Below are 25,131 nucleotides of genomic sequence, written 5' to 3' on the forward strand. Positions count from 1 at the left end.
ACAAGCAAAGTCAATGGGGAAGCCAGATTCCTTTCAAAACCGTGATAACTAATGTAACAACTGCAGTGATTCCCTTAACAACTGTGGCGAGAAAGGTCGTAAAATGGGGGCAAAGCTCACTTAACAAATGTCTCAATTAGCAACAGAAATTTTCGGCTCAGTTGCAGTCGTAAGTCAAGGACTTGCCTGTAACTGATGCTTAAGGTCTAGTTTAAAAACCCCACACCATGGAAACGAAACACCCTGTCTCCTGTTTTATTCGTTTATTTTTTTTTTAAAGTTGCAAGATGGCATCCTGCACTTGGTCAGCCATTTTTGTTGGCGGAAAAGTAAATTTTGAAACGTTCTCAGTTGCAAAGTACCCTTGCAAATTGGACCTATTAAACCATCTGTCACTAAAGGGCAAAACTCCTCGGTCTTTGCCAAAGGACAGAAAGCTGTCATTTTTACTTCCGCCGATTGGGATCAGCCTAATAGTGGTGGGTGTACACATTGGTACGGTTGCCAGCGCTAAGCTTCTTATAAAAGGATTGGAGTAATTCTTGTTTCAAATCCATTCTAAGTTCCCTACTGGTTTTCAATTAGCCTTCTGTGAAAATGCTTATCAGGCTATCTTTAAAACTGCAGCATGCTTCTTCTTCTTCTTCTTTTTTGATACATACATATATATAAAAAAATTTCGAGATAAAATACAAATGAAAATAAAGAGAGTAGAGAAATGGGGGAGGGAAACAGGGGAAGAAGAGGTGTAGGGTAAATAAGAAAGAGGAAAGAAAAGCATTGGCTCCCAGATTTTTTTTCACTCCAGTAAAATACAAAATAGAATTGCAGCCTCAACTTTTTATGTTTACATGTTTAGTAAATACTTGCGATTTCTTTTAACAGCAAACTAAGTATGATTATTATCCTTGTTTTCTTTACTGTCCCCTCTAATTGGTATTATTATTACTCTGGTGCTTTGGATGTATACTGAGAGCTTCTACACCAGAGACAAATTCCTTGTGTGTCTTTTTTAAAAAAAATTTTTAAATTCTATTTTGATTCAAACACCATCTTCCATTAAACAGTGTGTCATTTGGTACAAATATTTTGTGCAAATATTTTATACAATAATTATAATCTACAGTCATATTTATTATTTTATCCTTAATACTAATAGTAATATATACCATACCTAATACTAATACAGTCCTCTTCTTAAATTATTTAACCTTATTAAAACATTTTCTCTATTTCACTCCTCTGCTTTTTTCCACTTTTCATATTTATTCTCTAACCATTGATAAAATAATTCCCATATGTTATAATAATCAAATTGTTCCTTCGCTTTAATTTCAAGTGTTAACCTATTCATTTCTGCACATTTTAAGTCTCATCCATAGGGATCTCTTCATTTTCCAATTTTGTGCAAATACAATCCTAGCTGCAGTTATTACGTGAATTATCAAATATATATTTTCTTTACTGTAATTTCTGTTAAAATCCCCAACAAAAATAATTCAGGTTTCAGATCAATATGCTGTTGTATCCTCTCCTCCAACCATGTACATATTTTTATCCAATATTTTTCGGCTTTTACGCATGTCCGCCACATATATGACCCCGGTATCTGGTGGCACTTCCAACATTTCATTGATTTATCTTTAAACATCTTTGCCAACCTTGCCGGTGGAAAATTCCTTGTGTGTCTAATCACACTTGGCCAATAAAGAATATTCTACTCTGTTCTGTTCCGTCCGGTCCTATTCAACCCAAAGTCAAACTTCTTTTTTTTTTTTCTTGTTTGGAGCCTAGAAGTGGCTTCCAAATAGAAAGAAAACTAGATACATTCTTTTCTCTGGTTTAAAACAGTTAATTTTGCCACGATTGTGCTAGCTCCATCACTTTTTTCCAAAAACTGCATTTAATTTCCTGTTTTGTTTTATGGATGAGGCGATTCCCAGAACCCCGTTTGCAGTTCCTGAAGTGATTCCCTCAAAATTTTAACTCAAGGGGACTGAACTTTAGCGAGGCGGTTTTTCCCATTCCCTGAAAATAAAAATTTAAAACAGTGAGTGGGAGGCTTCCTTCCTATTCCCAACGCCGACAAAGAAACGGCCATTTGTAGTAAAACAGGTTTTGCCGCTGTGGCTGTTTAACAACTCGGGAAGGGATAAATTACTTCCCCGACACTCTTACAAATTGGCTGCCCCTATTTTAAGGCCAAGAGAAAAATGGATACGACCTCACATTTGGTGGAAAGGTTAATACCGTGTTTTCCCGAAAATAAGACTCAACTGGGAAATAAGCCCTAATGCATCTTTTGGAGCAAAAATTAATATGAGACTCGGAGATATTTTCAGGGAAACACAGTATTAACCTGCCAGTAGGACACGGTGGCTAAGATGCTGAGCTTGTCGATCGAAAGGTCAGCAGTTCAGCGGTTCGAATCCCTAGTGCCACGTAACAGGCTGAACTCCCGTGACTTGTCCCAGCTTCTATCAATCTAGCAGTTCGAAAGCAGGTAAAAAATGCAAGTAGAAAAATAGGGACCACCTTTGGTGGGAAGGTAACAGCGTTCCGTGCGCCTTTGGTGTTGAGTCATGCCGGCCACATGACCACGGAGACGTCTTCAGACAACGCTGGCTCTTCGGCTTTGAAACGGAGATGAGCACTGCCTTCTAGAGTCAGGAATGACTAGCACATATGTGCGTCGGGATCCTTTACCTTTACCTAGTTAGCAGAACCTCCTCCTGGACTGGACTAAATGTCAGTTAAGGAGAAACTTCCTAATAGTGAGAACAATTAACAGCTTGCTTCCAGAAGTTGTAGGTCAGGGGTGTCAAACTCAAGGCCCAGGGGCCGGATCTGGCCTGTGGGGTGCTTACTCTGGAAGCAGCGAAAGACCGGCCTACAGTGCCATTGCCAGCAAAAACAGAGCCCCGTTTTCCCTAGCGTTGAGTCATGCCGGCCACATGACCACGGAGACATCTTCGGACAGCGCTGGCTCTTTGGCTTTGAAACGGAGATGTGCACCGCCCCCTAGAGTGGGAAACCTTTACCTTTTAGGATATGCAAAATAAATTCAGAACCAGAGATAAAGTGAACACAAAACAAACCAGCAGAGCTGAATCTTCTTTGATGATGATGAAGATGATGATGATCATTTAACCATTCTGTTGTGTCCAACTCTTGCCGATCCCAGAAGGCCCCACATCTCACCTCATCTTCCCATTTTTCACTACTTCTTTGAGTTGTTCTCGGCTCTGGCTGGTGTAAGCTTTGATGGTGTCCAGCTACCCTGTTCTTTGGCTGTCTGGTTTCCTTTTACAGGTAGTCCTTGACTTACAACAGTTCATTTAGTGACCATTCAAAGTTACAACAGCACCGAAAAAAGGGACTTGGGGACGCTCAAGACCATTGCAGCATCCCCATGGTCATATGTTCAAAATTCAGCCGCGTGGCAGCTGACTCATAGTTATGACGGTTGCAGTGTCCCGGGGTCATGTGATGCTTCCCCTGTTGCGAACTTCTGATGAGCAAAGTCAGTAGGGGAGGTCTGATTCATTTAACGACCGTGTTGCTAACTTAACAACTGGAATGACTCATTTAACAGTATGCAGCAAGAAAGGTCGTAAAATGGGGGACTTAACAAATGTCTCACTTAGCAGCAGAAAATTTGGGGCTCCATTGTGGTCGTAAGTCGAGGACTACTCGTGCCACTCAGTATCCCAAACATAATTGTTTTCTCCAGTGAATTCCCGTGCACAAAAGAATATTCTTAAAAGGTGGTAGAAAATAGCAGGTTTATTGCCCGGTGCTAAAAAAAGAAATCTAGGTGTCCAACCTCTCCCTTTAGGGAGCTGGGTCCACCAGTCACCCTCCCATTCCTACTGGCATTTTATAAATGCATATTATGGGCAGAACATAAGACTAGATTGTAATGTTGTTGAAGAAATAGTGGGAAACCATCTTTCTTCGTCTTTGGCATAGCCTTTCCCAACCATTTTAAGATGTGCAGACTTCAATTTCCAGAATACCCCCAGCCAACAACATTGGGAGATGAATTAACGTATTTTTCAGACTATAAGACGCAACAGAGTATAAGACGCACCAAGATTTTGAAGAGGAAAACAAGAAAAAAAAAAGTTTTTGGCCTCCGTGCGTCCATTTTTTTGCCCTCCCCGGCCCCCAGGAGCACTCTGTAGGCCCCCCCAAACCATCTGTGTGTTCTGTTTTTGTGAAAAATGGGCCTGTTTTTTGCCTCCTGAACCCTCCATGTGTCCCTCCTCAGCCCCCACAGGTCCTGTTTTTGCCTCCCGAACCCCCCATGTGTCCCATTTTTGCCCTCCCCAGCCCCCAGGCGCACTCTGTAGGCCTCCCAAACCCTCTGCGTATCCCATTTTTGGCCCCCTGAATCCCCCACGTGTCCCTCAAACCCCACACATCCTGTTTTTGCCTCCCAAACCCCCCATGTGTCCCATTTTTGCCCTCCCCAGTCCCCAGGAGCACTCTGCAGGCCTCCCAAACCCTCTGTGCATCACATTTTTGCTAAAAACGGGCCTGTTTTTGGCGAAAACAGGACGTGTATGGGTGGGTTCGGATGGCCAAAAATGGCCGTACTCGGTCTATAAGACTCATCAACATTTCCACCCTCTTTTAGGGGGAGGGAAGTGTGTCTTATACTCTGAAAAGTACGGTAAACATATCTTAACACTGCCTTAGCAGATATTTTGATGGGATCGTGAATATTTGAATCTTTCTGATGTCTCTGTGTCACTAACCAGCTTCACACCTTCACACGCAAAGGCCAGGAGGGTGCCCATCCCTGGCCTTTGCTCACTCAGCAAAAAGGGTGAGGACCAAAATGACAACCTATGAACATCCTTCTCTCTGAACTCTTTGTTTTCTCTTCCTGCCTCTCTGGTTTAGTGTTGGTTAAGACTTATTAAAATAAGCAGATGGTATACTTCCTGGGAAAGAAAAAAAAAGATAGGAGTCAGGCACTGAGAAGAGAGGAGAAATAGACTTACAATTGAGAGTTGGGGGGAAAAGGAAGAAAAAGGCTTACAGGACTCACAGCATCTCCCTTCTAGCACTGATAAGGTTACCTAGTTGGGTAATGAAATGTCTGCAAGAAAACAATCATGCGCAGGAGGACCAAGGACCTCAGCACTCTTCCAAGCTAGTCAAACAGCCAAAAATAGATGGTCGAAAAAAAGCTGGCTCCATTCCCTCTCTCTCTACTTAGGGTTTGTATATATTTTTAGTTTTAGTCATCTCCATTTTAATGTTAATTTTTTTAATTTAAACATCTGTTTTTGTACACATACCTTTTCAAATTGACTATTGTATGCCACCCTGAGTCATTTCTTGTGAGATGGGCGGCTATTTAAATTTGATAGATGAGAGAGAGGGAGGGGGGAGAGAGAGAGAGATGAGAGAGAGATGACAGATTGATGGATGATGGATGGATGATAGAGAGAGAGAGAGAGATAAGAGATTGATAGATGATGGATGGATATAGAGAGATAGAGAGAGATGATATATAGAGAGATGATAGATACAAATTAGATAGATATTTGATAGATATAAATTAGATAGAGTAAGTAAATTAACCCCATTTCCCATCTGTAATAATTTTGAGGCTCTTGAATGGAACCTATAACCAGAAATGAGGAAAAACAGCAATTATTGGAGCTGTTTCTCCTCTAAGAGATGATTTAATAGACTGGACTAAATACTGCCGTAGAATTTGCAGTCCATATTCTGCTAGCTATCCTGTACCTTCTACAGACCGTAAGAACAGGATTGCACAGGAAGGGGAGAAGCGATTGGCACTGGATGGCTGAACAGAATTCATGGCAGAACAGTGCTCGCTCGCAGCACCAACTGTTATCTCAGCGTTCGAGCAATTAGCCTCCATTAAAAATAACTTGGAGCTATTAAAAAGCGACTGTGAGGGGCTTTGCCCAAAAGCATACAGGAAAATTCTCTGCCTTTTTAAGCCCCAAAGAGAAAATTTCATGAGGCAACATTCCTCCGGATTGAGCAACAATAAATCACAAGCTAATCAAGGTGTGAACAGGATTGCTGACAGGTGTGTGCAGAGCAGTCAAAAAAAGTTACCTCATCAAAGCTGACTCGCTCCTTGTAATTAAATCAGGTTGCTCTCCATCTTGTTTTTCCCTTTCAATCAATTTTATTTGCTTTCATTACAAGATTTAAAAAAAAAACACCAGAAAAATAAAAGAAAGAGTGTAATGAGGGGAAAAAAAGCAATGACTTTTGTCTCTTCCCCCCCCAGTGCAATAGAATGCAAATTCACTTAACAACCATGGCAAAAAAAAAAGGTTATAAAATGAGACACGACTCATTTAGCAAATACCTTGCTCCCCAACCGAAATTCTGGCCTCAATTGTGGTTGAACGTCAAGGAACATCTGTATACGCAAAATATCTTTATTTAAAACTGCTGGATTGGGTCCCGGACTGAAAACGTTATCCTTGAGGAACTGGGAATTTGGAGCAGACCGCTGACTATAGACATTGACTTGTGATCGCAATCAAACGCCAAATTTCTGTTGCTAAGCAAGACATTAGTTAAGTGAATTTTGCCCCATTTTACAACCTTTCTTGCCAGAGTTGTTAAGTGAATCACTGCAGCTGTTAAATTAGTAACACTGTTGTTAAGTGAATCTGACTTCCCCCTTGCCTTGGCTAGTCTGAAGGTCGCAAAAGGGGATTGCATGACCCCTGGGACACTGCAACCGTCATAAATACCGTGTTTCCCCGAAAATAAGACCCTGTCATACTTCTTTGAACCCTGAAATAAGTGCTTGGCCTTATTTTCAAGGAGGTCTTATTATTTTGGGGCGCGTGGAGCAAGATGGGGATCCTCTTGCTGTCTTACCTGATTTCCAGCTCTTGTCTCCCTAACCCTAACCAGAGGAAATGGCGGGGACCGGCTGCACACACATTTATTTTTGGGGAGGGCTTATTTTTTGGGGGAGGCTTATTTTAGCCCAGGCGCAGAAAAGCCCAATTGGGCTTATTATCTGGGCAGGTCTTATTTTCAGGGAAACAGAGTACGAGTCAGTTTCCAAGCATCTGAATTTTAATCACGTGGCCATGGGGGATGCCGCCTGGGTCGTAAGCATAAAAAACAAATCATAAATCACTTTTTTCAGTGTTATTGTAGCTTCGCTGGCTGAGGAATTCTGGGAGTTGAAGTCCACAAGTCTTAAAAGTTGCTAAGGTTGGAGACCCCTGCCTTAAAGAACAACTTGTAGTAGACAACAGGTAGTTCTCTACTTGCAACCAATTTATTTAGCGACCGTTTGAAGTTATAACAGCACTGCAAAAAGGGACTTACAAAACCAGCCCTTGCAGCTGTCACATCTGATCAAAATTCTGGCGCTTGGCAACTGGCATGTACTTGTGACGGTTGCAGCATCCCGGGGGCCACGTGATCCATCAACCTTCTCAGCGGGCTTCCAACAAGCTAAGTCAACGTAGGAACCCCAATTTGGGTAACAACTGCAGTGATTCGCTTAACAACCATAGCAAAAAAAAAAAAAAAAAGCTTGTCAGATGGAGCACAACGGATGTAACACCTGCCTTGCTTTAGCAAATGGAAATTCTGGTCAATTGTGGTTGTAAATTGGGACTTACCAGTGGTGGGTTTCAAATTTTTTTACTACCTGTTCTATGGGTGTGGCTTGGTGGGCGTGGCTTGGTGGGCGTGGCAGGGAAAGGATACTGTAAAATCTCCATTCCCACCTCACTCCAGGGAAAGGATACTGCAAAATCCCCATTTCCTCCCGATCAGCTGGGACTTGGGAAGCAGAGAATAGATGGGGGCAGGGCCAGTCAAATTTCCGCTACCAGTTCTGCAGAACTGGTCAGAACCTGCTGAAACCCACCTCTGGGACTTAACCTGTATCAAAAATCGTTGTAGTGTTTGCATGACACAATAATAGGTGACCTAAATGGCAAATTAATGGGACCCCAGTAGACGAGGTACATACTTTTCAATATTTTGGGGTGCGGTTTCAGGCTTCCTTATCTTGAGGAACATATTTTTAGTTATTGGGCAAGAGCGATCCAGTGTAACTTCACAGCTGTCTTTGAGATTTTCTATTTAGAGGGGGACACATTAGATTCCTGCAGCTTGCAAGGTTTTTCTTGCTGAGGTCATCTCTCAGCTTTTTTATGGTATTCCAATTTGCATTTCGACAAAGTTTTAATAAGCTGGCAACTTTCCAGTCCAAATTTATAACAGCAGCACTTACAGCTCCATAATGCACCAAGAATGCTATTTTATAGTTAGAGACAGATTTGGTTTCTGTGAGTGCCAAACCCCAGTTCTATCTTCTTAATTTCCAGTTGATATTGATTTCTCCTCTTCCCCCGCCCCCCCCCCCTTCTCTCTCCACTGATTCTCGGAGACCGTTTTAAATCAACTTGGCCAAGAAAAGGAAATAGCAAATTCCAGTCCTTGGTACTTTTGGGGAAAGTGTCCGTCCATTAGGTCTTGAAAATGCAAGGTGTGATTTGGAAACTGTTGGATATTGATACTAATTAAAGGATAATATTTGTAGCTCAGGGTTGACATGAGAGGGTCCTTGGTGCTCTCTGAATTTGCTTGTTTTTTGCAGACATTTCATTACCCAGCTAGGTAACATCATCAGGGCTAGTGTTGGGATATGGCATATTGATTTTCGAACAAGTGTAAACCCAGTAGCCATCCCTAGATTTTGTGGATTTGTCTCAAATGGTCGTGTGCCATTCTCATACCTACCATATTTTTCGGAGTATAAGACGCTCCGGACTATAAGACGCACCTATCCTTTTTGGTGAGGAAAAGAAGAAAAAGAACTCTGCCTCTGCCTCCCAGCAATTTTGCCTCCTTGCAGCAAACAGCGAATAGCCTGCTTCACTTTCATTTTCGTTTTCAGCATAGCTTGATTAGCACAAGAAAAAAAAAATCTGCTCCCAGCAATTTACCTCCTTGCAGCAAGCAGCAGAGGCCGGCGCAGCAATGGCAATCCCTGCAGCCTGAAACAGCTGAGAGTCAGGAGGCCAATCCAACCAACAATCAACTTGTGCTAATTAGGCTGTGCTGAAGCTGAAATGGGCTGTTTGTTCTTGCTCCTTGTTGTGAGGAGGTAAACTTCTGGGAGGCAGAGGCCAAAGGGTGGGGGGCCAGTGGGTGCATTCGGTGTATAAGACACACCTAAAATTTCACCCCCTTTTAGGGGGGAAAAAGATGCGTCTTATACTCCGAAAAATACGGTAATTGTGAAATTTCGTCAGGCCTTCACCTTGACCAGGGTGGATGCTCCACCCTCTGCAGTCCTGTAGAGATGATATAAAAATATTCCTTTTCAGCAGTATTTTTGTTTACATGGAGAGAGATGCTCACCTAAACCAGATGCTCTTTTATTGCCCTCTCTACAGGGAATCGAGGAAGATAAGATAGATGGATCCCATTTTAAACAATTTGCTGTTTAAAAAAGCACAATCCCCGTCACTGTTTTTGTCTGATTGCAACCCGGACAGATCATTCCAGGCTGCCCAACTTGGTGCTATCATTGTCGTATCCGCCCTAACTACGATTGAAATTTCGCACACAGTTTGGTCGCCCCAAAAGTGCTTTTCCAAACGGCGACTGGAATTTCTTGGTTATTTCCTTGGAAACCATTTTTTGCTTCTCATCCAAGAAGCTTTTTCAAAAGTTCAGAAGAACCAAAGAACTTTCTTCGACGAGAAGCAAAAAGGTTTTCCCCGGGGGGGGGGGAAACCCCAAGAAAGTCCAGGTACCATTTTGGAAAAAACACCTTTGGAACAACCGTGACCTGAAGGATTGAGTGTTTCCGCAGACATTCACACGTTTTGGTGATTGCCAGTGCCGTTTGTATCTCAGTTAGTGTACATTATATACTAATAGGTAAAGTTCCCCTCGCACATATGTGCTAATCCTTCCTGACTCTAGGGGGCGGTGCTCATCTCTGTTTCAAATCAGAAGAGCCAGCATTGTCCGAAGACGTCTCCGTAGTCATGTGGCCGGCATGACTAAATCCCAAAGGCGCACAGAACGCTGTTCCCTTCCCACCAAAGGTGGTCCCTATTTTTCTACTTGCATTTTGTATGTGCTTTCAAACTGCTAGGTTGGCAGAAGCTGGGACAAGTGACGGGAGCTCACCCCGTTACGCGGCACTAGGGATTCGAACCACTGAACTGCCAACTTTTCGATCGACAAGCTCAGCATCTTAGCCACTGAGCCACCGCATCCCTACCTTACACACTAATAGTAAGATACTAATAGTGTACCTTACATACTTTTAGTGCACTTTTTTTTTTTAAAAGCTTTGTTCATAATATCAGGTGATGGTTGTGCTTTCTGGCCCCTGGGCCCTAATGAAGGCTTTGATTTGCTCACTCAGCTACTGTGTCCAGGTGTGCCAAACAGTGCTTGCTTGTGACCTCATCGGTGGCTGCTAAGGATCTGTCTTCCCTTTCCTCCCTCCTGCAGCCTCCCACCCTGGGCGTTTAGGGCCAGGAGGAAGAAAGTGCTTCCTCCTGGCCTCAGCCCTGTGGTAGGGCGGGAGGGAGGGCGAGCCCGGGAGAAGTGCCAAGCTTTGAAAGACATGGCAGCTGGCTTCCGGGAGGTTAGCCCCCTGTCATGGGTAGCGTGAAGCCCTTGCCAAGGACGAGTTGTTGTTGGTTGACTTCAGGCCTTGACGTGGTCCACAGGCAGCTGGCAGTTCCCTTTCCTGACCTCCGCCTTCAAGATTGTCTCTACTTGTGTAAGATATCTGGATGGGCCAGAATCTCTTTTAACGTTGTTGAGTAAGCCTGTAAAGTGAGATTAGAGAAGCCCGCAGAAGTTGAGAAGCGGTGATACCCAGAGAGTTTGAACAACATCCCGAGGAGTTGTTGGTAGCTTGAAATACATCCTAAGCATCCGCCGGCATTTTGCTCATGTGTCGTTTTTGTACGGCCGTTCTTGGAACTTAACTATGCTGAGCTGAAGAATTTGGGCTGGGGGGGTGGGGGGTTGGATCCATTAAGGCAGACCTCTCCAACTTTTCCGGCTTTGTGGTCCTGGCCGGAGTGGGGGAGAGAAGACGGTCCCAGGTGAGCAGAGGGCAAGTATATGCGCAGCTCTGTTTGCACAAGCGGCGGACACTTGCGCCCACCCCTCTGCAAATGGAGCGTGGATATATCCATTTGCACGCGCAACTGAGGATTGGCAAGCATACTTGCCTACCACTTCTGCAACCCAGTTCCAAACAGTAATGGGCCTCGGCCCGAGAGTTGGGGACCCTGGCATGAAGGGTTATGGGTCAATGCCTGTATCCTAATGGTTGCACTAAACCCAAAATGCTTGTAGGCATCTCTCCAAGCTTTGTTTACCCTGCGTAAAGCATGTTTTCTTTCTTCCCCCCCACCCCCCTTTCTGATCCGGCAGATCCGAATACGAGATCCAAATCAGGGTGGCAAAGATATCACAGAGGAAATAATGTCTGGCGCTAGAACTTCTTCTACCCCAACTCCTCCTCAGGTAAGGCACTTTCTTTCCTCAACTCCCTTCCAAACCTGTCCTGCCTTGCCTGATAACAAGTATGTGTTTTTTCTGGTGTTTATAATACAAAAGCTCTAAATCACAGCCAGCTTTTGTAATGGGTGAGCACTCGTAATCACCAAGGAGCCTTGGTGGCGCAGCGGACTCAAGTGCTGTTAAAGTAGCACTTAGCTGCCAGCTGCCTGCAATTACTGCGAGTTCAAATCTCACCAGGCTCAAGGTTGATTCAGCCTTCCATCCTTCCGAGGTAGGTAAAATGAGGACCCGGATTGTGGGGGCAATAAGATGACTTTGTATAAAAAAGAACACCGCTTGGGGGCCCCCCGAAAGCCCTACTAAGCAGGTATATACAAAAGTATGAAGGCTATTGCTTAACGCATTGTAAGCCGCCCTGAGTCCCCGGAGAAGGGCAGCATATAAATCGAACCAATAAATAAATAAATAAATAATAAATAAATCCATCTTGATGCAGGAAGAATAACAGAGTTGGAAGGGACCTTGGAGGTGGTCTAGTCCAACCCCCCCCCCAGCTCAGGCAGGAAACCCTCTACCATGCCAGACAAATGGCTCTCCAATCTCTTCTTTAGAAACTCCAGTGTTGGAGCATCCACAACTTCTGGAGGCAAGCTGTTCCACTGCAATCATTGTTAATAAAGAGCAGGAAATTTCTCCTTAGTTCTAGGTTGTTTTTCTCCTTGATTAGTTTCCACCCATTGCTCCTTGTCCTGCCTTCAGGTGCTTCGGAGAATAAGTTGACCCCCCCCCTTCTTTGTGGCAGCCCCTGAGATATTAGGATTATTATTATTTATCGTATGGCACATTCACATCACATTTTGATTAAAACACACAGATAAAAATGCAAGAGCCTGGTGGCGCAGTGGACTAAGTGCTGTTAAAGTAGCACTTAGTTGCCAGCTGCCTGCAATTACTGCAAGTTCAAATCTCACCAGGCTCAAGGTTGACTCAGCCTTCCATCCTTTTGAGGTAGGTAAAATGAGGACCCGGATTGTGGGGGCAATAAGCTAACTTTGTATAAAAAAAAAACACCGCTTAGGGGGTGGGCGAAGGCCCTACTAAGCAGGTATATACAAAAGTATGAAGGCTATTGCTTAACGCATTGTAAGCCGCCCTGAGTCTCCGGAGAAGGGTGGCATATAAATCGAACTAATAAATAAAAAAATAAATAAAATATGAAACATAAAATATAAAATATTATAAACGTAATGTCTAGATTACAGATATAATTTTTTGCTTAATTTGTTGCAGCCAGGAAATTAGCAAAGTCTTCTTTATAAACTTTGACACTATATGTTAGATAGTTTGTTTTTCGGCCCCACAATCACAATTTGGTGAGGGGGCAGACTTATAGGGGGGCATCAGCATGCCTGTCATGGCCAGTGCAAATTCAGTTCAGTGTTGTCCATATCGCACAGGGCTGGTCAAATCCAGGCGTGTGTTTTTTCAAGATGAAGGCAAACCTTGACATTGTGGGGATGGCAATTTTTGATCCAATGTTGTTTCCACATAATACAGGTAGTCTTGAACTTACAACTGTTCATTTAGCGGAGCGTTCAAAGTTACGGTGGCACTGAAAAAGTGACATGACTGTTTTTCACTTTTACGACCGTTGTAGCATCCCCATGACCTTGTCCCTTTTCCTCACCAGGTAGGCCGTGTTGTGACCTAGGCCCAAGTAGGTATTATCTGACACAGTCAGTTCTAAACAAACTTTATTAGAACAGCTGAGAATTAACTCATTCTCAGCGTCGTCCAAACTAATTCAAAACAAATTCTTCATAACGCAATTTTTCAGCCTTATCACCAACCTTGGTCTAATTAGGCAACCTGCCAAAGGCTTTTCTTGGCAAAAGTTCAGAAGATACTGACAAGAAACAAATCTATCAACGTTGTTTTCCGACAAAGAGCCTAAGAGCCATTGCTGGTCTTTTAAGCCTTATGGGAGGGGCCAATCATCTCTTGGCCTTACTCCTGAGTCGTCCTTTTTGCTTTAGCTGCTCTTGCCTTCTGGCAGCTCTTCTCAGGCTCCTCCTGTTCCTCTGCCTCTCTGCTGTCAGCCTCTGGTGGCTCCGGAGTCCGCACATCACTCCCCGATGGCCATGGCCCCATCTCTGCCTCCGACGCAGAGCCCTCATCCGGGCCTTCCCCAGCCTCCAGGACTGGCCCATGTTCTTCCTCAGCCTCCTCACTGTCCGACTCCGCTGCCAGCTCCACAGGCTGCTGGTGGACCACAACAGGCCGTGACTCTGACAACATGTTAAAAAGTCCATGCCACTCTTGCAACTCAGCGTTCCCCAATCCCTTAATAGGTTGAAAGTGCTCTTTCGGCATTACTAAGGAGAAAATTCTAGGAATTGCTGTCCCAGCACCTAGAAATTTGCGTTCATCTATATCTGATGTAGCTAGAATAAATTATCTGCTCGCTCACTCTGTCTGTGTGTGTGTCTGAGAGAGAGAGAGAGATTGATTCATATTTGTTTTCTTGCTAATCTTTCTTTCCTCCTCTGTTTTCCTAGGCCGGAAGCGGTTCAGAGCCACAGGCCAACGGGGAGACACCTCACGTAGCAGTTATTGTCCGCCAAGGTATGAACTGGCCTGATGTATGTGTATGAGATAAGTGCAGCCTCAGCCTCACTTTCGTCTGTCCATAGAGAGGGTTGGAGCTGAACTTTTATAACACTTAAAGAGCCATGGGGGCGCAGAGGTTAGAATGAAGTATTGCAGGCTAATTCTGCAGTCAGTTCGATTCTGACCGGCTCAAGGTTGACTCGGACGTCCATCCTTTCGAGGTCAGTAAAATGAGGGCCCGGATTGTTGGGGGCAATATGCTCTGTAAACCACTTAGAGAGGGCTGAAAAGCACTGCGAAGCAGTATATAAGTCTTAAGTGCTATTGCTAGTGCTATTTTCCATATAATCAGAAAGAAAAACAGCTTTTCTTTGTTCCTCTTGTGTGTCCAAGGCTTTTGGGAGATCTACTCAGTACTGGTAGTCCTTGACTTAACAAGAGTTCATTTAGTGACCGTTCGATGTTACAACAGCATCCCCACGGTCACATGATCAAAATTCATACGCTTGGGATATTTGTAAAATATTTTTTTTCCAATTAAAAAAAAAAAAGGAATGCTTAAACAAAACATTAGAAAAGAAAAAAAGTACCTAACATTACATATAATCATGGCGGCTAGGTTAACCCTAGCACAAGTCTGGAAAACAGATCAATTGCCAACGGAGCAGCAAATAATTCAAAAAATTTATACATGTGCAGAAATGGATAGACTAACGTTGAAATTGAAAGACAAGGAAGACTCAGTATTTTAAGGTATGGGATAGTTGGTATGAGTGGATAAACCAATTGGTATGAAAAGAAGGTAAAGTTAAAATCTAGTAAGAAATTAAAAGTAATAATTATACACCGTCATTAAGATGAAAAAGGAAATAAGTCACTGTGTATGTTTGTATTTATATATATTACATATATGTAGTTTGTTTGTTGTGATTAGTATTGTTGATTGTATTTTAAGGTTGTGAATGTTTTATATAATTTTATCTTTTTAAATGTAATAGTTTGTTTTTTAAAACAAAAAAAAAATTCATACGCTTGGCAACTGGCTCGCATTTATGACGGTTGCAGTGTCCCGGGAGTCACAATCCCCTTTTGCGACCTTCTGACAAGCAAAGTCAATGGGGAAAGCCAGATTCACTTCAACTATAGTGATTCGCTTAACAACTGTGGCAAGAAAAGTCATAAAATGGGGGCAAAACTCACTTAACAAATGTCTCAGCCACAGAAATTTGGGGCTCGATTGCGGTTGTAAATCGAGAACTGTCTGTACGATATAATCCTGAATCCTATCCCGGGATTCTTGGTCCCATCTGGAAACTCAAGGAGGTGGTTTGCCCATGGATCAGACTTCAGCAGAGCATGGGAAGTAACTCTGGAAGACGTTGCTAATTAAATTACTGGTGATGGAATTCAGCTTTCTTTTGTGGTTTAGAGCAGCAATCTCCATTATGGCAAGTTTCAGACTGGTGGGCTTCAAGGAGGGGAGTAGAGTAGTGTAGTGTAGTGTAGTGTAGTGTAGTGTAGTGTAGTGTAGTGTAGTGTAGTGTAGTGTAGAGTAGAGTAGAGTAGAGTAGAGTAGAGTAGAGTAGAGTAGAGTAGAGTAGAATAGAGCAGAATAGAACAGAACAGAACAGAACAGAACAGAACAGAACAGAACAGAATAGAATAGAATAGAATAGAATGAGCTGGAGGTCTTCTAGTCCAGCTCCCTTCTCAAGCAGGAGAATCTATACCAGATAAGTGACTGTCTAGGCCCGTGATGGCGAACCTATGGCACGCGTGCCCAAAGTGGCACGCAGAGCCATGTCACCTGGCACGTGTGACGTCGCCCATTCCTCTTCCGGGTTTCTGGCACATATGCATGCGTGACAGTCACCTGGCCTTTGTGCATGCATCAGTGCTGGAAATCGGAAGAGCTGTTCTTCCATTCTCCAGCATGAGCATGTGCGCTGGCCAGCTGATCGGCGTGTGCGCATGCTGGCCGGCGCCCACGTGCGCGTTGGGAACCGGAAGTACAGCAATCGCCAGCAGATTGGCGCATGCACAGCAGTAACCTGTAGACCTGCCAGCAGTAATCTGAAGAAACCGCAAGTTCATTCTCCGGTGCATGCATGACCCCGGACAATTCCTATTCCTGGTCTCAGTCCAGATGAGCATATGCCAAAAAGGTTCACCATCACTGGTCTAGGCTCTTTTTAAAAACCTCCAGTAATGAAGCACCCACAACATCTGAAGGCAAGCTGTTTCACTGGTTGAATTGTCCTCACTGTTAGGAAGTTACTCCTCAATTCCAGGATGCTTTTCTCTTTGATTAGTTTCCATCCATTTTTTTTTCTTGTCTTGCCTTCTGGCGCTTTGGAGAATAAGTTGATCCGTTCTTCTTTGTGGCAGCCCCTCAAATACTGGAATTCTGCTATCATGTCACCCCTAATTCTTATTTTCTTTAGACTAGCCCAGTGATGGCTAATCTTTTTGCCCTCGTGTGCCAAAAGTGGGGGGGAGTTTTGTCTGTCTGGAGACAGGTAAACTAATCCCAGTTCTGAATCTAGGTGCAATAGTCGAGTTGTCGGTGATAAGTGACTTTTGTCCCCATTGATTGTAAAACCGTGGTTTTGTAGAGATTGGATAACTAATTCTCTGTCCCGACATGCCTGATCCTTTGATGTTGACAAAATTAAAATGTCGTCCAGATAACATACTAGACGTATTGGGATAGACCTGAGATTGGCCGCTACTGCCGCTAACAATTTCGTAAATGTTCTTGGTGCAGAAGAAAGGCCAAAGGGCATTGCCCTGTACTGAAAGTGTTTGTCCGCATATGCAAACCTGAGGTATTGTCTGTACCTTGGGTGGATGGGCACATGTAAATATGCTTCTTTGAGGTCTATGGATTGCATGAGATCTCGTTGTCTTACACATTGTAGAATTGACTTTAGTGAATGCATCTTGAATCTTCTGTATAGAACATTCACATTCAGCTGCCTCAAATACAGAATTCCCCTCCAACCCCCTGAGTTTTTTGGCACCAGAAAAAAGATCGAATAAAAACCGGTTTGAATTTGGTCTTTTGGAACTTCCTCGATCGCCTTGATTTGTTTCAGGTGCTTGATCTCGAGATTCATCAGATTTTGTTGCAATGGTTGAGTTGACCAAGGACATTGGATGAATCTGGTAGGCGGGTTTGAGGTGGGGGGTCGCAGGTGCGGGTGCCCACATCCATTATTCAATGCGCCCTGCCCTCTCGCGCATGCGCACGTGATCCCCCCCACACTTCCCCCTGCTTTTGGCACACAATGGCATGGTGGCCTCGGTAGGCCCGTTTTTCCCCCTCCCTAGGCTCCAGAGGTTTCTAGGAGCCTGGGGAGGGCAAAAACAGCCTTCCCCATTCCCCTGGAGGCCTTCCGGAGTCCGAAAGCAGCCAGTTTCCCAACTTCCGGAGGGATCGGAAGGCCTGAAAATCAGTTGGCCGGCGCGCACATGCGCGCTGGAGCTGATCTAGGGCAACACTCACGTGCCCACCAATATGGCTCCGCGTGCCATAGGTTTGCCATCACGGGACTAGCCAAACCCAAATCCTGCAACTGTTCTTCACACGTTTTAGTCTCCAGGCCTTTGATCATTTTAGTTGTTCTTCTCTGAACTTTTTCCAAAGAAGTTGAGGAATTCTGGGAGTTGAAGTCCACAAGTCTTAAAGTTGCCAAGTTTGGCGACCCCTGGTTTAGAGGTTTGCCATGGCGTTTGGTTTTTAAACCAATGTCAGAAGAAAGCTTTGTTTAAGATGTACATTTTAGGATTCTTGGCAAACAGATTAAAAATAAATAAATAAATAGAAGAACTGCATAGTTGATCCAACTGCAGAGCAATTTCAATGACTGATTCAGTTGCTTGGTGGCTACTGTTTTTTTTTTCCTAAATATTTGTTTAGGAAAATTTATTACATTAATATTAAGTTAATTAATATTAAAGTATTAACATTACATTAAATTAATTTGCTTGGAATGTTGCTTTTTGGAAAAACAAGTTCTCAAAGTTGAAAGGCCACATTCTTAATCTGGGGTGTATCTTCCCTAAGTGCCATCAATATTTAAAGCAGGAACTTCGGCTCCTGTTTGTGTCTCATTTATCAGTAGTCTATGCATTCTTTTGCAGAATGGGTAGACACCAGTCAATGCAAAATGTAATTGATTGGACAAAGCTGAAAGGCACAGGGTTTTTTGTTTTTTTCCGGCATATTGGCTTGAATTCATTCCTGTTCTCGTACGGATCTATGGCAAACTTTTGTATCTATATAGCAGTGTTTCCCAAACTTGACCCTTTGAAGACGTATGGACTTCAACTCCCAGAATTCCTCAACCAGGCATACTATTCCTCAACCAGGCATACTGGCTGGGGAATTCTGGGAGTTGAAGTCCATGCATCTTAAAATAGCCAAGTTTGGGAAACACTGCTATATAGGAAGAATGTGTAACTTGAAGTCAATTTTTTCTTACTAATGAGAGTAACTGGTGTATCTCATATACAGATAGTCCTTGATTTATGAGCACAATAGAGCCCAGAATTTATGTTGCCAAGTGAGAAATGAGTTTTGTCCCATTTTACGACTTTCCTTGCCACATTGGCTAAGTGAATCACTGCCGTTGTTCAATTAGTAACACAGTCATTAAGCGAACCTGGCTTCCCCCATTGTCTTTGTTTGTTAGAAGGTCGCAAAAGATGATCGCATGACTCCAGGATACTGCAACCATCCTAAATATGAATCAGTTGCCAAGCATCAAGTTGGATCACAGGACCATGGGGATGCTGCAACGGTCATAAGTGTGAAAAATGGCCAACAGTCATTTTTTTTCAGTGCCGTTGTAACTTCAGATGGTCACTAAATGAACCGTTGTAAGTTGACTATCTGTAGTTGGACGTTCATAGAACCTAGAATAATAAGATTGTGAAGGGACCTTGGAGATTTTCTAGTTCCGTGATGGCGAACCTATGGCACGGGTGCCACAGGTGGCACGCGGAGCCATATCTGTGGGCACGCGAGCGTTGCCCTAGCTTACCTCCAGCACGCATGCACGCACCAGCCACCTGATTTTCAGCCCACCGGAAGTCAGGAAACGGGCTGTTTCCGGCCTCTGGAGGCCCTCCGGGGGGGGGGGGGTGGGAAGGCAGTTTTCACCCTCTCCAGGCTCCTAGAAAGCCTCTGAAGCCTGGGGAGGGCAAAAAAAACGAGTCTTCCGGGCCCACTGTGCCATCGCATGCCAAAAACGGGGAGCACGGGGTTACACAGTACATGTGCTGGGCGCATTGAATTATGGGTGTGGGCACGCACGTACGCAAACCCCCCGCACTCCCCCCACTTTTGGCACACAACGGCAAAAAGGTTAGCCATCACTGTTCTAGTCCAACCCCAAACCCCTTTGGATAAATGTCTGTCCAGTCTCTTCTTAAAAATCTCCAGTAATGAAGTGCCCACAACTTCTGAAGGCTGTTCCACTGGTTAATTGTTCTCATCTCAGGAAATTTCTCCTTAGTTCTAGGTTGCTTCTCTCCTGGGTTAGTTTCCATCTGTTGTTTCTCGTCTTGCCTTCTGGTGCTTTGGAGAATAGGTCGACCCCCTCGTCTTTGTAGGAACCCCTCAAATATTGGAACACTGCTATCATGTCTCCCCTGTCAGGGTTCCAAGTAACACCCCCAACGAAAGAAGACTCCGAGGATTGAAGTTCCTCAAAGTTGCATTGAATTAGAGATGTCATATTGGCACATCTGGGAAAACCCAAATCTGAAAGCTTCCAGGTTTTCCCCACCCAAAGGAAAGTCCCTGCCCAACACCCACATGTCCATCACATGGTCTAATCCAAGCACCGTCCCAACTGGAGATGCCTCTCAGTTCCAACCATCCAAGTGCAGGGCAAGATGGCCTTGACTCTCTGAGAAAGGAATGTTGTTATGACTACATATCACCCTTGATCCATACAATCCCCCCTCCCAGTTTCCCACAGCAGTAAATGTGGCCGGCCTGATGATCCAACGAAAAAGATGGCTTCCAGGCGTGATATCCCCGTTTTTCATTTTACACTTTTTCATTTTACACTGGCTTAAAAAGGCACCACTGCTGAGATATTTGGCCATAGCCAATTTCTCATATATATTTTTTGTTAAAAAAATCAAAAGCAGTGTTTGAAATATTACATGGATATGTTTGGCAAGGTTGAGAAAAACAAGAACGGTATAGTGAATAATACAAAGGTAAAATAGGTTTATTAACTCTATATTCCCTTTTATAGGGTAATTAACTGTATTTTCTTTTCGTTCTTTTGCTCTTTTGCCTGAGTTTCTTTACCTCACACAGTAATTTTATTTCTCCCCTTTCTATGCTGTGTTTCGCATTATTCAGTCCAAAAGGGAATACAGGTAGTCCTTAACCTACGACCACAATTGAGCCCAAAATTTCTGTTGTTAAGTAAGACATTTGTTAAGTGAGTTTTGCCTCATTTTACGACCTTTTTTTCGCCACATTTGTTAAGTGAATCACTGCAGCTGATAAATTAGCAACATGGTTGTTAAGTGAATCGGGCTTTCTCATTGACTTTGTTTGTCAGAAGGTCGCAAAAGGGGCTCACACAACCTTGGGACACAGCGACGGTCGTAAGTATGAAACAACTGCCAAGCATTCACACGATCATGGGGATGCTGCGAAGGTCATAACTGTGACAAAAGGTCATAAGTCATTTTTTTCATTGCTGTAGTAACTGTGGATGGTCACTAAGTGAACTGTTGTAAATCATGGACTACCTGTAGTATGATAACTATGTATGGATATCAGCTCAGTTCAGACAACCTATGCAAAACAGATCCTATGTGCTGTCTAGTCTATGGCCACTAGGAGGCAGACTCTTTTAAAATGGATCAGCCAAGACAGGAGTGAGAAATACTGAGCACCATGGCGCAGTGGTTAGAGTGCAGTACTGCAGGTTATTTCTGCTGCCTGCCGGCTGCCTGCAATTTGGCATTTCAAATCTCACCAGGCTCAAGGTTGATTCAGCCTTCCATCCTTCCGAGGTGGGTAAAATGAGGACCCAGATTGTTGGGGGCAAGAGGCTGACTCTGTAAAACCCCTTAGAGAGGGCTGTAAAAGCACAGTGAAGTGGTATATAAGTCTTAAGTGCTATTGCTATTTCCCGTTGCTAAGCGAGACAGTTATTAAGTGAGCTTCGCCCAGTTTTATGACCTTTCCCGCCACAGCTGTTAAGTGAATCAGTGTAGTTGTTAAATTAGTCAAACTCTTGTTACTTAACGAACAATTGTGGTTGTTAAGTCGAGGGCTACTTGTACAGGTAGCCCTTGACTTACAACAGTTCATTTAGTGACCATTCAAAGTTACGGCATGGCTGGAAAAAAGTGACTTATGACCCATTTTTCACACTTAAGACGGTTGCAGCATCCCCAGGGTCACGTGATCCTCTTTTGCGACCTAACAAGCAAGGTCAACGGGGAAACTCGATTCACTTAACAACAGTGTCACTAACTTAACAACTGCGACGATTCACCCAACGACTGTGGCAAGAAAGGTCGTAAAATGGATCAAAACTCACTTAACAACTGTCTCATTTTAGCAACATAAATTTTGGGCTCAAATTGTGGTCGTAAGTCGAGGACTACCTGTAGTCGAGTCCAGTTTTCCTCTGAGCCTCTGCTGTATTCTCTCACTCCTCTTAGGCTGCTATCACAGCCTAGCTCTCTAGTACCAACTCCATCCTTCCTGTTCATCCTTAGCAGTGAGGCCAACAATGATCTACAGTGTTTCCCCGAAAATAAGACATGCCCTGAAAATTAAACCCTCCCCAAAAATATTTAAATGCATGTACAGCCGCTCCCTGCCATTTAATCCCGTATGGACTACTGTAATGCTGTCTACATGGGGCTCCCCTTGAAAAGCACCCGGAGGCTCCAACTGGTCCAGAACGTAGCCGCACGGGTGATTATGGGCGCAGCTCGTTACGCCCATGTAACACCTCTCCTACGCGAGCTGCACTGGCTCCCGGTGGTCTTCCGGGTGCGATTCAAGGTGTTAGTTATCACCTTTAAAGCGCTCCATGGCTTAGGACCTGGGTACCTACGAGACCGTCTTTTGCCACCAATAGCCTCCCACCGACCAGTTCGTTCTCACAGGGAGGGACTACTCAGGGTACCGTCAGTCAAATTATGTCGACTGGCGACTCCCAGGGAGAGGGCCTTCTCTGTGGGAGCCCCAGCCCTGTGGAATGAACTGCCCCCGGAGATACGGAATATCCCTGATCTCCGTGCTTTCCGCCGTTCCCTCAAGGCGGGGCTAAACATATGAACATGTGAATGATTTTTTAAATGTTATCTAATTCTGGGTTTTATTTAATTGACCAAACTAAGTAATAATTTTAATTAGCAATTTTATGATGTTTGTGTTTCTATATTTTTCTTGACTGTACACCGCCTTGAGTCCTACGGGAGAAAGGCGGTATAGAAATATAATAAATAAATAAATAAATAAATTTCATCTGGTTAAGGTTAGGGAGACAGAGCTGGAATTCAGGTAAGAGGAGCCCCGTCTTGCTCCATGACCCCAAAATAATAAGACCTCTCTGAAACTAAGGCCAAGCACTTATTTCAGAATTCAAAAAAAAATAAAAATAAGACAGGGTCTTATTTTCGGGAAAACATGATATTACTTCAGGAGCTGCTGTTAAGACTTAGAAGAGAATACAGTATTGCAGGCTGATTCTGCCCAGTCAGGAGTTCGATCCTGACCAGCTCAAAGTTTGACTCAGCCTTCCACCTTTCCGACGTCGGTAAAATGGGGAGCCAGATTGTTGGGGGCAATAGGCTGACACTGCAAACTGTTTCGAGAGTGCTGTAAAATGGAACGGTACTTGCTATTGCTAACTGCTATTTATAAGAACCGCCATTTTCTAAACAAAAATAAATTGTTGTGTTTTGGAGGACTCAACCCCCTTTTTCTTTCTCTTTCCCACCAGATGACCGTTCCAAGACCGGCCCAGTAGTAAGTAAACCGGTATCCTTGGAGACTAGTAAATCGGCTTCCCCATCTCCCCCTCCGCCCCTAACCGAGGTGGAGCCTGTGCAGCCGGCCACTGTGACGCTGGTGCGCCCAGAGAGCCCTGTTGCCGTGGACACTAGAGAGGAGCTGCTGGAGGTCCCTGAAGACATCCTCGAGCCCGTTAGTACCACCACTACAGTGCCAGGAGGGCTTGTGCCCCCTCCGGAGTCCTTTGTTTTGGACACAGAACCTCAGGAAGAGGTCGCTGCTAGCCCTGTTTTGGAGATTCCTTCCCAGCCGCCCCCAGAAACACAGGTGGACGAAGAGGTGGTAGCAGAAGAGACGGTGGTGGTTACCCAACCGGAGGCTGTTCAACCCGAGGAGCCTCCCGTAACGCTGCTGTGCGCCCCTCCCACTCCTTCTCCTCCGCTGGAGGAGGTGGCCGAAGGGGAGGCCGTCGAGTCGAATGGGGTCTTAGAGGAGGAGCTGCTGGAGGCAACGCCCGAGGTGCCCCCGTGCGAGCCAGAACCGGCCATGGAATCCCCCATTGCTCAGCCGGAAGAGCAGGCAATCCCTGCAGGGCTTGAGACCCCAGAGAAAATAGAGGCCGAAGAGCCGGAGGAACAGCCCGAATCGGATATCAGCCCCATCTCTGAACCCGAAGAGGTGAAGCCCGAGGAGGTGATTGTCCCAGCGGCCGCGCCTGCTGTAGAAGAGGAGGCGGAGCCAGAGGAGGAAGTGGAGGAGACGGTCGAGGTCCCGGAGCAGATTGCCGAACCGGTGGCTGCACCCTTGGAGACCACGGAAGTGACGACGCAAGGTGAGTATCCATAGCACGTTTTCCATCCCCACCCGGATGCAATCTTTAAGAAGTCTGGTGATTTGCAGAATGAGGGGGGCGGGGGGGTCCTTGGTGCTCTCCGAGCTTGGCTGTTTTCCTGCAGACATCTCATTAGCCAAACGAGGTAACATCATCAGTGCTAGTAAGGAGTGGGGTTTGTTCTCAGTTTAGTAGCTTGCCCTGCCGGTATTGATGGAAGTGTAGTTTTTTTTTTTCCCTTGTTAGTTCCTCGATTATTGTTTTTGCTTCTTTTGTCTGGTGTTAATCCCTGCTTATCTACATGTTGATTGCTGGAGAAGTACAAACTACAAGGAGAAAAACTACACCTCTACCAACACCAGCAGGGCAAGCTACTGTCTATAAACTGAGAGCAAAGCCCACTTCCTTCTAGAACTGATAAAGTTACATAGTTGGGTAATGAAACGTCTGCAAGAAAGCATCCAAATTCAGAGGACCCCCCTGTTTAATCCTGAGTTACTGTTCTGATCTAGGCTTCCCCAGCAGCACGAAGCCTTGTCCTGATAAACCCCTTTTATTTAATTTACAGTGAATTCCTCTCCAGCAAAGTCTTTCCTCTCCCACAGTCTTTCAAGATTAGTTCACAATTACCGACCTTTACCATGCTTGGAGAGTGGCCAGGCCGATATCTTTCAGAGGCCGCAATACGTGGCAAGAATGCAGAAATGAACTAATTGTCTCCTGCAAACTCCACTCCCCTTTCGCTCCTCTTTTATTTCCTCTGGGAGGGGCCATTCATCATCCACCTGTGGCCTTACTCCCAAGTCGACCCTTGTTCTTTAGCTGTTCCCTTCATCTGGCAGCTCTGTGCATGTGCACACTGGGAACAGGATCCAGCTGTTTGTCTGCCTCACTGATGTCTGACTCCAAAGGTAGTTGATACCTGTCAGACGGCTCTGGCCCCCTCTCTGCCTCTGACGCAGAGCCCTCATCAGAGCCTTCCACAGACTCCAGGACTGGCCCATGTTCCTCCGAAACCTCCTCACTATCCGAATCTGCTGCCAGCGGGCCACAACAGTTACAAATATTCTCTTTTCTGGGTGGTATTTCCTGTACACCAAGGAATTTATTGTCTTCAGAGCATTTAGGCACTTCT

At 44.6% G+C, this 25,131-nt stretch overlaps 1 protein-coding gene across 7 annotated transcripts in view; it reads left to right on the forward strand.

The window, feature by feature from the left end:
* The window catches only part of EIF4G1 (eukaryotic translation initiation factor 4 gamma 1), a 148,859-nt gene that overhangs the window by 75,279 nt on the left and 48,449 nt on the right, over window positions 1–25,131 (forward strand). For all 7 annotated transcript variants that reach the window (XM_070945894.1, XM_070945899.1, XM_070945898.1 and 4 more), the window contains 3 exons: window positions 11,455–11,547; window positions 14,103–14,169; window positions 23,154–23,996. In XM_070945894.1, coding sequence (XP_070801995.1) covers window positions 11,455–11,547; window positions 14,103–14,169; window positions 23,154–23,996 — 1,003 coding nt within the window. The remainder of the gene's footprint in view (window positions 1–11,454; window positions 11,548–14,102; window positions 14,170–23,153; window positions 23,997–25,131) is intronic.

The sequence above is a fragment of the Pituophis catenifer genome, unplaced genomic scaffold, assembly GCF_029215685.1.
Source record: "Pituophis catenifer annectens isolate HBS135680 unplaced genomic scaffold, rPitCat1.0.hap2 SCAF_6, whole genome shotgun sequence".
Lineage (NCBI taxonomy): Eukaryota > Metazoa > Chordata > Lepidosauria > Squamata > Colubridae > Pituophis > Pituophis catenifer.